General features: G+C 42.5%; 1 protein-coding gene across 3 annotated transcripts in view; it reads right to left on the bottom strand.

Annotated features, from left to right (window-relative positions):
* The window catches only part of scaf4a (SR-related CTD-associated factor 4a), a 53,489-nt gene extending 50,373 nt beyond the window's left edge, over window positions 1-3,116 (bottom strand). For all 3 annotated transcript variants that reach the window (XM_082958330.1, XM_082958331.1, XM_082958332.1), the window contains exon 1: window positions 2,938-3,116. In XM_082958330.1, the coding sequence (XP_082814456.1) occupies window positions 2,938-2,967 (30 nt within the window). In that variant the 5' untranslated portion in view covers window positions 2,968-3,116. The remainder of the gene's footprint in view (window positions 1-2,937) is intronic.
* Window positions 3,117-15,776: the final 12,660 nt, after the last annotated feature.

Here is a 15,776-nt window from a genome sequence, read left to right as displayed (position 1 = left end):
CTGTCATTCTGGTTGTGCGTATCAGTGCCCATAGAAGTAAGCTATGTGGCTTGTGCACCAAACTTTGGAGTCAGTATGATAAATACGAGAAAATGGACGTACCTGTGCTTATATGTACCTGTTTGAGAACCTGTTAGATTTGATTTGGTTTCTCAAGGGGAGATTGCACAGTCTTGCCCTCTACCTGTGTCCGTTCAGATAATACAGGTTCAGCGTGATACAGAGGCTATTTGTTATGGGGCTTTTCTCTGTGTAGATTTGGTAAATCTACTTGTATATTTAGTATGATACGGGGCTTTCAGCATTGGATCGCCATGACCAGTAAATAAATCTGTTTTTACAGTGAACCACTTTTTTACATTTACATTTAAGTCATTTAGCAGACGCTCTTATCCAGAGCGACTTACAAATTGGTGCATTCACCTTATAATATCCAGTGGAACAACCACTTTACAATAGTGCATCTAAATCTTTAAGGGGGGGTTAGAAGGATTACTTTATCCTATCCCAGGTATTCCTTAAAGAGGTGGGGTTTCAGGTGTCTCCGGAAGGTGGTGATTGACTCCGCTGTCCTGGCGTCGTGAGGGAGCTTGTTCCACCATTGGGGTGCCAGAGCAGCGAACAGTTTTGACTGGGCTGAGCGGGAACTGTGCTTCCTCAGAGGTAGGGGGGCGAGCAGGCCAGAGGTGGATGAACGCAGTGCCCTTGTTTGGGTCTTTTAGATTAATTATTATTGAATGACAATTGCCATTTATTTTTACTGACTTTATGGGGAAATAACTATTCCATAAAACTGATCTTAAATTGATCGGCAATATTGAAAACATTATTATGGGATTAGGCATTAACTTGTCCAGCTTTACATTGTAGTAATCCAGGCTGTATCACATCCGGCCGTGATTGGGAGTCCCATAGGACGGCGCACAATTGGCCCAGAGTCGTCCGGGTTTGGCCGGTGTAGGCCGTCATTGTAAATAATAATTTGTTCTTAACTGACTTTCCTAGACAAAATAAAAAATAATGAACATTGTGTTGCATCTCAACTGCTACAGGATTTGGAAGATAAAATTGTTTTTTTTCTTCAGTACAGACACTAATACATACTTTTTGTTTTTAAACAACATATTATTGTACGAACTTGAATAGAAGTCAGTAATTTCTCAAATATAAAATATATATATTTTATAGAGTTCTTATGTTGCAGTCCCCACCACAACAAATACATATTTACATGGAATGTATTTTTGTTCTTGAAACATTAACATTGAAATACTGTAGATTCCCATTCATTCCTATGGAGGCTGTTCTTGAAACATTAACATTAAATACTGTAGATTCCCATTCATTCCTATGGAGGCTGTTCTTGAAACATTAACATTAAATACTGTAGATTCCCATTCATTCCTATGGAAGCTGTTCTTGAAACATTAACATTGAAATACTGTAGATTCCCATTCATTCCTATGGAGGCTGTTCTTGAAACATTAACATTAAATACTGTAGATTCCCATTCATTCCTATGGAGGCTGTTCTTGAAACATTAACATTAAATACTGTAGATTCCCATTCATTCCTATGGAAGCTGTTCTTGAAACATTAACATTGAAATACTGTAGATTCCCATTCATTCCTATGGAGGCTGTTCTTGAAACATTAACATTAAATACTGTAGATTCCCATTCATTCCTATGGAGGCTGTTCTTGAAACATTAACATTGAAATACTGTAGATTCCCATTCATTCCTATGGAGGCTGTTCTTGACTATCATAATGGTGGTCGGTGCCTCCATGACAGCGCCCTCTGTCGGTCATTTAGTAAATACACACTGTAGCTTTATGAACTGGATGCTGATTGGCTGAAAGACGCGGCATATCTGACCATATACCAGTGTTTTAACTCTTATTACGTTGGTAACCAGTTCATAACAGCAATAAGGCACCTCGGGTGGTTTGTGGTGTATATGGCCAATATACCACGGCTAAGGACTGTATCCAGGCGCCCAGCGCGTTGTTCATAAGAAAAGCCCTTAGCCGTGGTATATAGGCCATATACCACACCCCTCGGGCTTTATTATATATATATCATTGGATGTAACGTTAGGCTCTCTTATTATTACAGCTAGCTAAGCGCTCTTCAATGTTTCCTGTGTTAGCCAATGTGGCTAACTAGCTTAACCGAATCATGGTTTGTAAACTGGGAACACAGTTACGACCGGAAGTGACTTTTCGTAGCATGTTAATAACATAGCATATTTTTAACTAGCCCCTTTATTAAACCCATTTCCTAATCTTAATTTAAAAATCTCCTAACCTGACACGTAATTATCCTAACCTGCTGCTAACATACTACAGGGGGGGGGGGGGGAAGTTATATTCCAGGTCGTAACGTTAGCTGTACTCCCTCTAGTCACAACCCGAATCATTGTTAGCTATTTAAACTAGCTAACGTTAGTTATGTAAAAATAAATATATATAAAAATAAAAAAAACCTTTGACAGCAGCTGTTATTTTGTTCTAACTAGCAGAAGTCAAGTTACTTTCTAAGTTAACATGCTGTTAACTATCGTGTTGGATGTCGATAACTAACTAGCTAGCAAGCTAACGTTAGCTACCTAGTCAACGTAGCCGTTTCAATACTGCATGATAGCTAACGTAAACGTTCGTTTTAAAAACTTTCACATATCGAGCGAGTTATAAAAGGGAAAAAAAAAAAAAAAAAAACACCTTTTAACGGGAAAGTATTCAACAACAACAAAAAATAATAATCCTGAATTAGAGCTGTTACTGATACACAGATAGGTAGCTAGCTAGTTAGGGCTAAGGCCTCCATAAACAGGCCTTCTCGCCCGTCTCCACAACAGCACATACACACACGACGGTCCCCATTTTTTAACGGACGAAATAAACACAGTCTCGACGCTCTGTGGGACAACTCACCTCATGGTTGAAAGCGTTTACGGCGTCCATGATTTCCCTTAGCAGCAAATCCCTGCACTAAGTATCCAACTATCCGTTATGACAGGGATAACATGTCCGCTCTCTAGTTGCAGAAGGGTATGGGAGCAAGGCAGAACGGTTTTGGGGTAGTTGTAACATTTGACCACACGGTGGGGGTATTGTATATGGATTTATCTGTGGCCCGTAGATGGGATTGAGGGTAGTTATAATATTTGGCCACACGGTGGCGATATTGTATGTGGATTTAACCATGACCCAGTTGAATTTTTTTGTTGTTGAATTAATACAATGTACCGTTATGTTCTTATTTTCTAGGTATACAATGTATTCATTTCATCTGAATTGTGTCAAATGTATGTTTTGGAAATGTTTTTGAAGATATATATACGCTGAACAAAAATATAAAACGCAAAATGTAAAGTGTCGGTTTCATATGCGCAAATAGCTTATTTCTCTCACATTTTGTGCACAAATTTGTTTACATCCCTGTTAAGTGAGTATTTCTCCTTTGCCAAGATAATCCATCCACCTGACAGGTGTGGCATATCAAGAAGCTGATTAAACAGCATGATCATTACACAGGTGCACCTTGTGCTGGGGACAAAAGGCCACAATAAAATGTGCAGTTTTGTTACACAAAACAATGCCACAGATGTCTCAAAGTTTTATTCACCTGAACTGTTGCCAGAGAATGTAATGTTAATTTCTCTACCAACATGGTTTTAGAGAATTTAGCAGTACATTCAACCAACCTCACAACCGCAGACCACATGTAACCATGTCAGCCCAGAACCTCCACATCCAGCTTCTTCACCTGCGGTATCATCTGAGATCAGCCACCTGGACAGCTGATGAAACTGAGGAGTATTTTTGTCTGTAGTAAAACCCTTTTGTGGGGAAAAACTCATTCTGATTGGCTGGGCCAGCTACCCAGTGGGTAAGCCTGGCTCCCAGGTGGGTGGGCCTATGCCACCACTGCTACACCCCTGCCCAGTCATGTGAAATCTGATTTAGATTTAGGGCCTAATTTATTTAAATTGACTGATTTCTTTATATGAACTGTAACTGAGTAAAATCGTTTTAATTGGTGCATGTTGCATTTAGTTCAGTATAAGATTTCATCATTATTACCTTTATTTAACTAGGCAAGTCAGCTAAGAACAAATTCTTATTTACAATGACGGCCTAGGAACAGTGGGTTAACTGCCTTGTTCAGGGACAGAACAACAGATGTTTTACCTTGTCAGCTCAGGGATTTGAGCCAGCAACCTTTTACTAGTCCAACGCTCTAACCACTAGGCTACCTGCCGTCCCCAAACATTGTAATTATGTACTAATTAATTCACATACGAATGGAACCTCGATACAACACCTACTGAATGGGCCTGTTAATAATAAAAGCTTAATTATCTAATAAGTCCTACTGAAGATATTTTACATTGACGTCATTTAGCAGACGCTCTTATCCAGAGCGACTTACAGTAATACATGTTCATATTAGTCCCCCCGTGGGAATTGAACCCACAACCCTGGTGTTGCGAGGCCCATGCTCTATCACCTGCCGGGCACAGGTGTGGCGATCATGAACAGAGGCCCAGCCGGGCACAAGTGCGTAGGAGACGGATAGCGGCCCAGAGGGTGGTGGTGTAGTCCGTAACAGGAGTGGAGGACTGATGCGGGTGGTGGTGTAGTCCGTAACAGGAGTGGAGGACTGATGCGGGTGGTGGTGTAGTCCGTAACAGGAGCGGAGGACTGATGCGGGTGGTGGTGTAGTCCGTAACAGGAGCGGAGGACTGATGCGGGTGGTGGTGTAGTCCGTAACAGGAGTGGAGGACTGATGCGGGTGGTGGTGTAGTCCGTAACAGGAGCGGAGGACTGATGCGGGTGGTGGTGTAGTCCGTAACAGGAGTGGAGGACTGATGCGGGTGGTGGTGTAGTCTGTAACAGGAGCGGAGGACTGATGCGGGTGGTGGTGTAGTCCGTAACAGGAGTGGAGGACTGATGCGGGGGGTGGTGTAGTCCGTAACAGGAGTGGAGGACTGATGCGGGGGGTGGTGTGGACCGTAACAGGAGTGGAGGACTGATGCGGGGGGTGGTGTAGTCCGTAACAGGAGTGGAGGACTGATGCGGGGGGTGGTGTAGTCCGTAACAGGAGCGGAGGACTGATGCGGGGGGTGGTGTAGTCCGTAACAGGAGCGGAGGACTGATGCGGGGGGTGGTGTAGTCCGTAACAGGAGCGGAGGACTGATGCGGGGGTGGTGTAGTCCGTAACAGGAGTGGAGGACTGATGCGGGGGGTGGTGTAGTCCGTAACAGGAGCGGAGGACTGATGCGGGGGGTGGTGTAGTCCGTAACAGGAGTGGAGGACTGATGCGGGGGGTGGTGTAGTCCGTAACAGGAGCGGAGGACTGATGCGGGGGGTGGTGTAGTCCGTAACAGGAGCGGAGGACTGATGCGGGGGGTGGTGTAGTCCGTAACAGGAGAGGAGGACTGATGCGGGGGGTGGTGTAGTCCGTAACAGGAGCGGAGGACTGATGCGGGGGGTGGTGTAGTCCGTAACAGGAGTGGAGGACTGATGCGGGGGGTGGTGTAGTCCGTAACAGGAGTGGAGGACTGATGCGGGTGGTGGTGTGGACCGTAACAGGAGTGGAGGACTGATGCGGGGGGTGGTGTAGTCCGTAACAGGAGTGGAGGACTGATGCGGGGGGTGGTGTAGTCCGTAACAGGAGTGGAGGACTGATGCGGGGGGTGGTGTAGTCCGTAACAGGAGTGGAGGACTGATGCGGGGGGTGGTGTGGTCCGTAACAGGAGTGGAGGACTGATGCGGGGGGTGGTGTAGTCCGTAACAGGAGTGGAGGACTGATGCGGGGGGTGGTGTAGTCCGTAACAGGAGTGGAGGACTGATGCGGGGGGTGGTGTAGTCCGTAACAGGAGTGGAGGACTGATGCGGGGGGTGGTGTAGTCCGTAACAGGAGTGGTGGACTGATGCGGGGGGTGGTGTAGTCCGTAACAGGAGTGGAGGACTGATGCGGGGGGTGGTGTAGTCTGTAACAGGAGTGGAGGACTGATGCGGGGGGTGGTGTAGTCCGTAACAGGAGTGGAGGACTGATGCGGGGGGTGGTGTAGTCCGTAACAGGAGTGGAGGACTGATGCGGGGGGTGGTGTAGTCCGTAACAGGAGTGGAGGACTGATGCGGGGGGTGGTGTAGTCCGTAACAGGAGTGGAGGACTGATGCGGGGGGTGGTGTACTCCTTCAAAGTCAACTGATTGGCAGCATGTTTTGTTTTGCGTCACTCTTCATTCATGCCACCAAATACCCAGCATATCACAGAACAGTTTCAACAACCTACTTGAAGGTCTGTTTCCTCTACAAGCTGAACTGCATCTCGTGTTGACCCAACAAGTGTGCCTTGCTGCTGGGTTGCCAACTCGGAGCAGTACAGCCCTCAGTACAGCCCTCAGTACAGCCCTCCAGTACAGCCCTCAGTACAGCCCTCAGTACAGCCCTCCAGTACAGCCCTCAGTACAGCCCTCCAGTACAGCCCTCCAGTACAGCCCTCCAGTACAGCCCTCCAGTACAGCCCTCAGTACAGCCCTCCAGTACAGCCCTCAGTACAGCCCTCCAGTACAGCCCTCAGTGCAGCCCTCAGTACAGCCCTCAGTACAGCCCTCCAGTACAGCCCTCAGTACAGCCCTCAGTAAAGCCCTCAGTACAGCCCTCAGTACAGCCCTCCAGTACAGCCCTCAGTACAGCCCTCCAGTACAGCCCTCAGTACAGCCCTCCAGTACAGCCCTCAGTACAGCCCTCAGTACAGCCCTCCAGTACAGCCCTCCAGTACAGCCCTCAGTACTGCCCTCAGTACAGCCCTCCAGTACAGCCCTCCAGTACAGCCCTCCAGTACAGCCCTCCAGTACAGCCCTCAGTACAGCCCTCAGTACAGCCCTCCAGTACAGCCCTCCAGTACAGCCCTCAGTACAGCCCTCCAGTACAGCTCTCAGTACAGCCCTCCAGTACAGCCCTCCAGTACAGCCCTCAGTACAGCCCTCCAGTACAGCCCTCCAGTACAGCCCTCCAGTACAGCTCTCAGTACAGCCCTCAGTACAGCCCTCAGTACAGCCCTCCAGTACAGCCCTCCAGTACAGCCCTCCAGTACAGCTCTCAGTACAGCCCTCCAGTACAGCTCTCCAGTACAGCCCTCAGTACAGCCCTCCAGTACAGCCCTCAGTACAGCCCTCCAGTACAGCCCTCAGTACAGCCCTCCAGTACAGCCCTCCAGTACAGCCCTCAGTACAGCCCTCCAGTACAGCCCTCCAGTACAGCCCTCAGTACAGCCCTCCAGTACAGCCCTCAGTACAGCCCTCAGTACAGCCCTCCAGTACAGCCCTCAGTACAGCCCTCCAGTACAGCCCTCAGTACAGCCCTCAGTACAGCCCTCAGTACAGCCCTCCAGTACAGCCCTCAGTACAGCCCTCCAGTACAGCCCTCAGTACAGCCCTCCAGTACAGCCCTCAGTACAGCCCTCAGTACAGCCCTCCAGTACAGCCCTCCAGTACAGCCCTCAGTACAGCCCTCCAGTACAGCCCTCCAGTACAGCCCTCCAGTACAGCCCTCAGTACAGCCCTCCAGTACAGCCCTCCAGTACAGCCCTCCAGTACAGCCCTCCAGTACAGCCCTCAGTACAGCCCTCCAGTACAGCCCTCCAGTACAGCCCTCCAGTACAGCCCTCAGTACAGCCCTCAGCACAGCCCTCCAGTACAGCCCTCCAGTACAGCCCTCCAGTACAGCCCTCAGTACAGCCCTCCAGTACAGCCCTCCAGTACAGCCCTCAGTACAGCCCTCCAGTACAGCCCTCCAGTACAGCCCTCAGTACAGCCCTCCAGTACAGCCCTCAGTACAGCCCTCCAGTACAGCCCTCCAGTACAGCCCTCAGTACAGCCCTCCAGTACAGCCCTCCAGTACAGCCCTCCAGTACAGCCCTCAGTACAGCCCTCAGTACTGCCCTCCAGGCCAAATGTATCCAGAGATATAGCCCTGGAGTACTCTCTTTTAGAACTGTGTCTCCTGAAATGGCAAGAATCTTTACTTTTCAAAAATCTAATCAAATTAAATCAAATCCAATTTTATTCATCATATAATCAGAATACAGCGGGGTGTAAACAGTGCAATGAAATACTTACTTGCAAGCTACCTCTTAACATAGTCCTTATGTCATACAGCATGTCTAGGCGGGTATGATATTTGTGCGTCTGTAACTTTCTCCCTCATTAATATTCACAATTCATCAGGACCGACAACGACGAGACAGCCTATAGGGAGGTCAGAGACCTGACCCTGTGGTACCAGGACGACAACCTCTCCCTCAACGTGATCAAGACAAAGGAGACGATTGTGGACTACAGGAAAAAGGAGGACCGAGCACATCCCCATTCTCATCGACGGGGCTGTAGTGGAGCAGGTTGAGAGCTTCAAGTTCCTTGGTGTCCACATCACCAACAAACTAACATGGTCCAAACACACCAAGACAGTTGTGAAGAGGGCACTACAAAACCTTTTCCCCCTCAGGAGACTGAAAAGATTTGGCATGGGTCCTCAGATCCTCAAAAGGTTCTACCGCTGCACCATCGAGAGCATCCTGACTGGTTGCATCACTGCCTGGTATGGCAACTGCTTGGCCTCCAACCGCAAGGCACTACAGAGGGTAGAGCAAATGGCCCAGTACATCACTTGAGCCAAGCTTCCTGCCATCCAGGACCTCTATACCAAGCGGTGTCAGAGGAAGGCCCTAAAAATTGTCAAAGACTCCAGCCACCCCAGTCATAGACTGTTCTCTCTGCTTACCGCACGGCAAGCAGTACCGGAGTGCCAAGTCTAGGTCCAAGAGGCATCTAAACAGCCTCTACCCCCAAGCCATAAGACTCCTGAACAGCTAATCAAAGGGCTAATCCCCCCCCACCCCCCTTTTACCCCACTGCTACTCTCTGTTGTTATCATCTATGCATAGTCACTTTAATAACTCTACCTATATGTACATATTACCTCAACTAACCGGTGCCCCCACACATTGACTCTGTACAGATACCCCCCTGTATATAGTCTCGATATTGTTATTTTACTACTGCTCTTTAATTACTTGTTACTTTTATTTCTTATTCTGATCTGTATTTTATTTTTTTTACACCGCATTGTTGGTTAGGGGCTCGTAAGTAAGCATTTCTCTGTAAGGTCTACAGCTGTTGTATTGGGCGCATGTGACTAATACAATTTGATTTGATTTGACTATCCGTTACCATGGTATCATCCACATTAATGTAGAAGTGTTTAGAAAAATATTCTAATCTTATTTACAATAAAAGTGACTTCTAATGACAATACATTATTTACTATTCATTTCTATTGGGAACAAGATCATCTGAAACACAACCAAAACAAACAGCAGATGGATCCAACCAGTTTGTAGAGTCACCAGCTTGATGCCGTCATTGCAGGCTAGGAATATGGGACCAAATACTAAACGTTTCACTACTTTATTAATACACATCAGTGAATTTGTCCCAATACTTTGGGTTCCTCTTAAACGGGGGGACAATGTAGAAAAAGTGCTGTAATAAAAAGATCTGTAATATGGATGAAAAAAAACTCAAATTAAAGATGACAGTCTGCACTTTGTATAATTTCAAATCCAAAGTGCTGGAGTACAGAGCCAAAACAACCAAATATTTCACTCTCCCAATACTTCTGTTCATTACATTATGACTCTCAGTTCATTACAATATGACTCTCAGTTCATTACATTATGACTCTCAGTTCATTACATTATGACTCTCAGTTCATTACATTATGACTCTCAGTTCATTACATTATGACTCTCAGTTCATTACAATATGACTCTCAGATCATTACATCATGACTCTCAGATCATTACATTATGACTCTCAGTTCATTACATTATGACTCTCAGTTCATTACATTATGACTCTCAGTTCATTACATTATGACTCAGTTCATTACATTATGACTCTCAGTTCATTACATTATGACTCTCAGTTCATTACATCATGACTCTCAGTTCATTACATTATGACTCTCAGTTCATTACATCATGACTCTCAGTTCATTACATTATGACTCTCAGTTCATTACATCATGACTCTCAGTTCATTACATCATGACTCTCAGTTCATTACATCATGACTCTCAGTTCATTACATTATGACTCTCAGTTCATTACATTATGACTCTCCGTTCATTACATCATGACTCTCAGTTCAATACATTATGACTCTCAGTTCATTACATTATGATTCTCAGTTCATTACATTATGATTCTCAGTTAATTACATTATGACTCTCAGTTCATTACATTATGACTCTCAGTTCATTACATTATGACTCTCAGTTCATTACATTATGACTCTCAGTTCATTACATCATGACTCTCAGTTCATTACATTATGACTCTCAGTTCATTACATCATGACTCTCGGTTCATTACATCATGACTCTCAGTTCATTACATTATGACTCTCGGTTCATTACATTATGACTCTCAGTTCATTACATCATGACTCTCGGTTCATTACATCATGACTCTCGGTTCATTACATTATGACTCTCAGTTCATTACATTATGACTCTCAGTTCATTACATTATGACTCTCAGTTCATTACATTATGACTCTCGGTTCATTACATCATGACTCTCAGTTCATTACATTATGACTCTCAGTTCATTACATTATGACTCTCAGTTCATTACATCATGACTCTCAGTTCCATTACATTATGACTCTCAGTTCATTACATCATGACTCTCGGTTCATTACATCATGACTCTCGATTCATTACATCATGACTCTCAGTTCATTACATTATGACTCTCAGTTCATTACATTATGACTCTCAGTTCATTACATCATGACTCTCAGTTCCATTACATTATGACTCTCAGTTCATTACATCATGACTCTCGGTTCATTACATCATGACTCTCGGTTCATTACATCATGACTCTCAGTTCATTACATTATGACTCTCAGTTCATTACATTATGACTCTCGGTTCATTACATCATGACTCACAGTTCATTACATTATGACTCTCGGTTCATTACATCATGACTCTCAGTTCATTACATTATGACTCTCAGTTCATTACATTATGACTCTCAGTTCATTACATTATGACTCTCAGTTCATTACATTATGACTCTCAGTTCCATTACATTATGACTCTCAGTTCATTACAATATGACTCTCAGTTCATTACATTATGACTCTCAGTTCATTACAATAGGACTCTCAGTTCATTACATTATGACTCTCAGTTCATTACAATATGACTCTTAGTTCATTACAATAGGACTCTCAGTTCATTACATTATGACTCTCAGTTCATTACAATATGACTCTCAGTTCATTACATCATGACTCTCGGTTCATTACATCATGACTCTCGGTTCATTACATCATGACTCTCAGTTCATTACATTATGACTCTCGGTTCATTACATTATGACTCTCAGTTCATTACATCATGACTCTCGGTTCATTACATCATGACTCTCGGTTCATTACATTATGACTCTCAGTTCATTACATTATGACTCTCAGTTCATTACATTATGACTCTCAGTTCATTACATTATGACTCTCGGTTCATTACATCATGACTCTCAGTTCATTACATTATGACTCTCAGTTCATTACATTATGACTCTCAGTTCATTACATCATGACTCTCGGTTCATTACATCATGACTCTCGGTTCATTACATCATGACTCTCAGTTCATTACATTATGACTCTCAGTTCATTACATTATGACTCTCAGTTCATTACATCATGACTCTCAGTTCCATTACATTATGACTCTCAGTTCATTACATCATGACTCTCGGTTCATTACATCATGACTCTCGGTTCATTACATCATGACTCTCAGTTCATTACATTATGACTCTCAGTTCATTACATTATGACTCTCGGTTCATTACATCATGACTCACAGTTCATTATATTATGACTCTCGGTTCATTACATTATGACTCTCAGTTCATTACATTATGACTCTCAGTTCATTACATTATGACTCTCAGTTCATTACATTATGACTCTCAGTTCCATTACATTATGACTCTCAGTTCATTACAATATGACTCTCAGTTCTTTACATTATGACTCTCAGTTCATTACAATAGGACTCTCAGTTCATTACATTATGACTCTCAGTTCATTACAATATGACTCTTAGTTCATTACAATAGGACTCTCAGTTCATTACATTATGACTCTCAGTTCATTACAATATGACTCTCAGTTCATTACATCATGACTCTCGGTTCATTACATCATGACTCTCAGTTCATTACATTATGACTCTCGGTTCATTACATTATGACTCTCAGTTCATTACATTATGACTCTCGGTTCATTACATCATGACTCTCAGTTCATTACATTATGACTCTCAGTTCATTACATTATGACTCTCAGTTCATTACAATATGACTCTCAGTTCATTACATTATGACTCTCAGTTCATTACATCATGACTCTCAGATCATTACATCATGACTCTTAGTTCATTACAATAGGACTCTCAGTTCATTACATTATGACTCTCAGTTCATTACAATATGACTCTCAGTTCATTACATCATGACTCTCGGTTCATTACATCATGACTCTCAGTTCATTACATTATGACTCTCGGTTCATTACATTATGACTCTCAGTTCATTACATTATGACTCTCGGTTCATTACATCATGACTCTCAGTTCATTACATTATGACTCTCAGTTCATTACATTATGACTCTCAGTTCATTACAATATGACTCTCAGTTCATTACATTATGACTCTCAGTTCATTACATCATGACTCTCAGATCATTACATCATGACTCTCAGTTCCATTACATTATGACTCTCAGTTCATTACAATATGCCTCTTAGTTCATTACAATAGGACTCTCAGTTCATTACATTATGACTCTCAGTTCATTACAATATGACTCTCAGTTCATTACAATATGACTCTCAGTTCATTACATTATGACTCTCAGTTCATTACATTATGACTCTCAGTTCATTACATTATGACTCTCAGTTCATTACATCATGACTCTCAGTTCATTACATTATGACTCTCAGTTCATTACATTATGACTCTCAGTTTATTACATTATGACTCTCGGTTCATTACATCATGACTCTCAGTTCATTACATTATGACTCTCAGTTCATTACATTATGACTCTCAGTTCATTACATCATGACTCTCAGTTCCATTACATTATGACTCTCAGTTCATTACATCATGACTCTCGGTTCATTACATCATGACTCTCGGTTCATTACATCATGACTCTCAGTTCATTACATTATGACTCTCAGTTCATTACATTATGACTCTCAGTTCATTACATCATGACTCTCAGTTCCATTACATTATGACTCTCAGTTCATTACATCATGACTCTCGGTTCATTACATCATGACTCTCGGTTCATTACATCATGACTCTCAGTTCATTACATTATGACTCTCAGTTCATTACATTATGACTCTCGGTTCATTACATCATGACTCACAGTTCATTACATTATGACTCTCGGTTCATTACATCATGACTCTCAGTTCATTACATTATGACTCTCAGTTCATTACATTATGACTCTCAGTTCATTACATTATGACTCTCAGTTCATTACATTATGACTCTCAGTTCCATTACATTATGACTCTCAGTTCATTACAATATGACTCTCAGTTCATTACATTATGACTCTCAGTTCATTACAATAGGACTCTCAGTTCATTACATTATGACTCTCAGTTCATTACAATATGACTCTTAGTTCATTACAATAGGACTCTCAGTTCATTACATTATGACTCTCAGTTCATTACAATATGACTCTCAGTTCATTACATCATGACTCTCGGTTCATTACATCATGACTCTCAGTTCATTACATTATGACTCTCGGTTCATTACATTATGACTCTCAGTTCATTACATTATGACTCTCGGTTCATTACATCATGACTCTCAGTTCATTACATTATGACTCTCAGTTCATTACATTATGACTCTCAGTTCATTACAATATGACTCTCAGTTCATTACATTATGACTCTCAGTTCATTACATCATGACTCTCAGATCATTACATCATGACTCTCAGTTCCATTACATTATGACTCTCAGTTCATTACAATATGACTCTTAGTTCATTACAATAGGACTCTCAGTTCATTACATTATGACTCTCAGTTCATTACAATATGACTCTCAGTTCATTACAATATGACTCTCAGTTCATTACATTATGACTCTCAGTTCATTACATTATGACTCTCAGTTCATTACATTATGACTCTCAGTTCATTACATTATGACTCTCAGTTCATTACATTATGAATCTCAGTTCATTACATTATGACTCTCAGTTCATTACATTATGACTCTCAGTTCATTACATTATGACTCTCAGTTCATTACAATATGACTCTCAGATCATTACATTATGACTCTCAGTTCATTACATCATGACTCTCAGTTCATTACATTATGACTCTCAGTTCATTACATTATGACTCTCAGTTCATTACATTATGACTCTCAGTTCATTACAATATGACTCTCAGTTCATTACATTATGACTCTCAGTTCATTACATCATGACTCTCTGTTCATTACATTATGACTCTCAGTTCATGACATCATGACTCTCAGATCATTACATTATGACTCTCAGTTCATTACATCATGACTCTCAGTTCATTACATTATGACTCTCGGTTCATTACATCATGACTCTCAGTTCATTACATTATGACTCTCAGTTCATTACATCATGACTCTCAGTTCCATTACATTATGACTCTCAGATCATTACATTATGACTCTCAGTTCATTACATCATGACTCTCAGTTCATTACATTATGACTCTCGGTTCATTACATCATGACTCTCAGTTCATTACATTATGACTCTCAGTTCATGACATCATGACTCTCAGATCATTACATTATGACTCTCAGTTCATTACATCATGACTCTCAGTTCATTACATCATGACTCTCAGTTCATTACATTATGACTCTTGGTTCATTACATCATGACTCTCAGTTCATTACATTATGACTCTCAGTTCATTACATCATGACTCTCAGTTCATTACATTATGACTCTCAGTTCATTACAATAGGGTTAGTGTTTCCTTACCACCTGGCCATATCACCATGTTTCAGCGTGTGTTGTCAGAGTCGACTTCCTGCTCTAGAAAGCTATCTGTGTCTCCTAACACCTATGTGTAAACAGAAGACGGGCATCGCAAACACATTTCCCCCCCAAAAAATACAGTTGGCTACAACCGTGTTAAAACAATGTACAGTAAGTGTGTATTTTGCATTTGAAATGATTTTGATGTGATTCATGTTTCTAGAACCGTACTGGAATTGAGAATCGATTCACGTTTAGATGGAGTATTTGGATGTTTTGACTCCCAGATCCAATTCACACTTTAAACAGAACATTTATGGTCCATGGACTAAGGTGTAACGTTATCCCGTACAAGAACGTAGGACGACCCCTTGACAACGGTGAGTCGAGGAAATTTCTGGTTTTGCGACAACCAATCATATCGCCGTCTGCAACCAAGAAGTAACCAAGAATTACACTCGCCAACCAATCCGAGACGCCAGTGTAACCAAGAAGTAACCAAGAATTGACCAATGAGGGTAGAGCTATGGCGGGACCTTTAAACGCTAGAAGAGGACCATAGAAAAATATATTTCCTCTCAGGTCATT

This window comes from Salmo salar, chromosome 11 (genome assembly GCF_965601325.2).
Source record: "Salmo salar chromosome 11, fSalSal1, whole genome shotgun sequence".
Classification (NCBI taxonomy): domain Eukaryota; kingdom Metazoa; phylum Chordata; class Actinopteri; order Salmoniformes; family Salmonidae; genus Salmo; species Salmo salar.
Note: the sequence above shows the minus strand (reverse complement) of the source record. Positions and strands in the feature narration are given on the sequence as shown.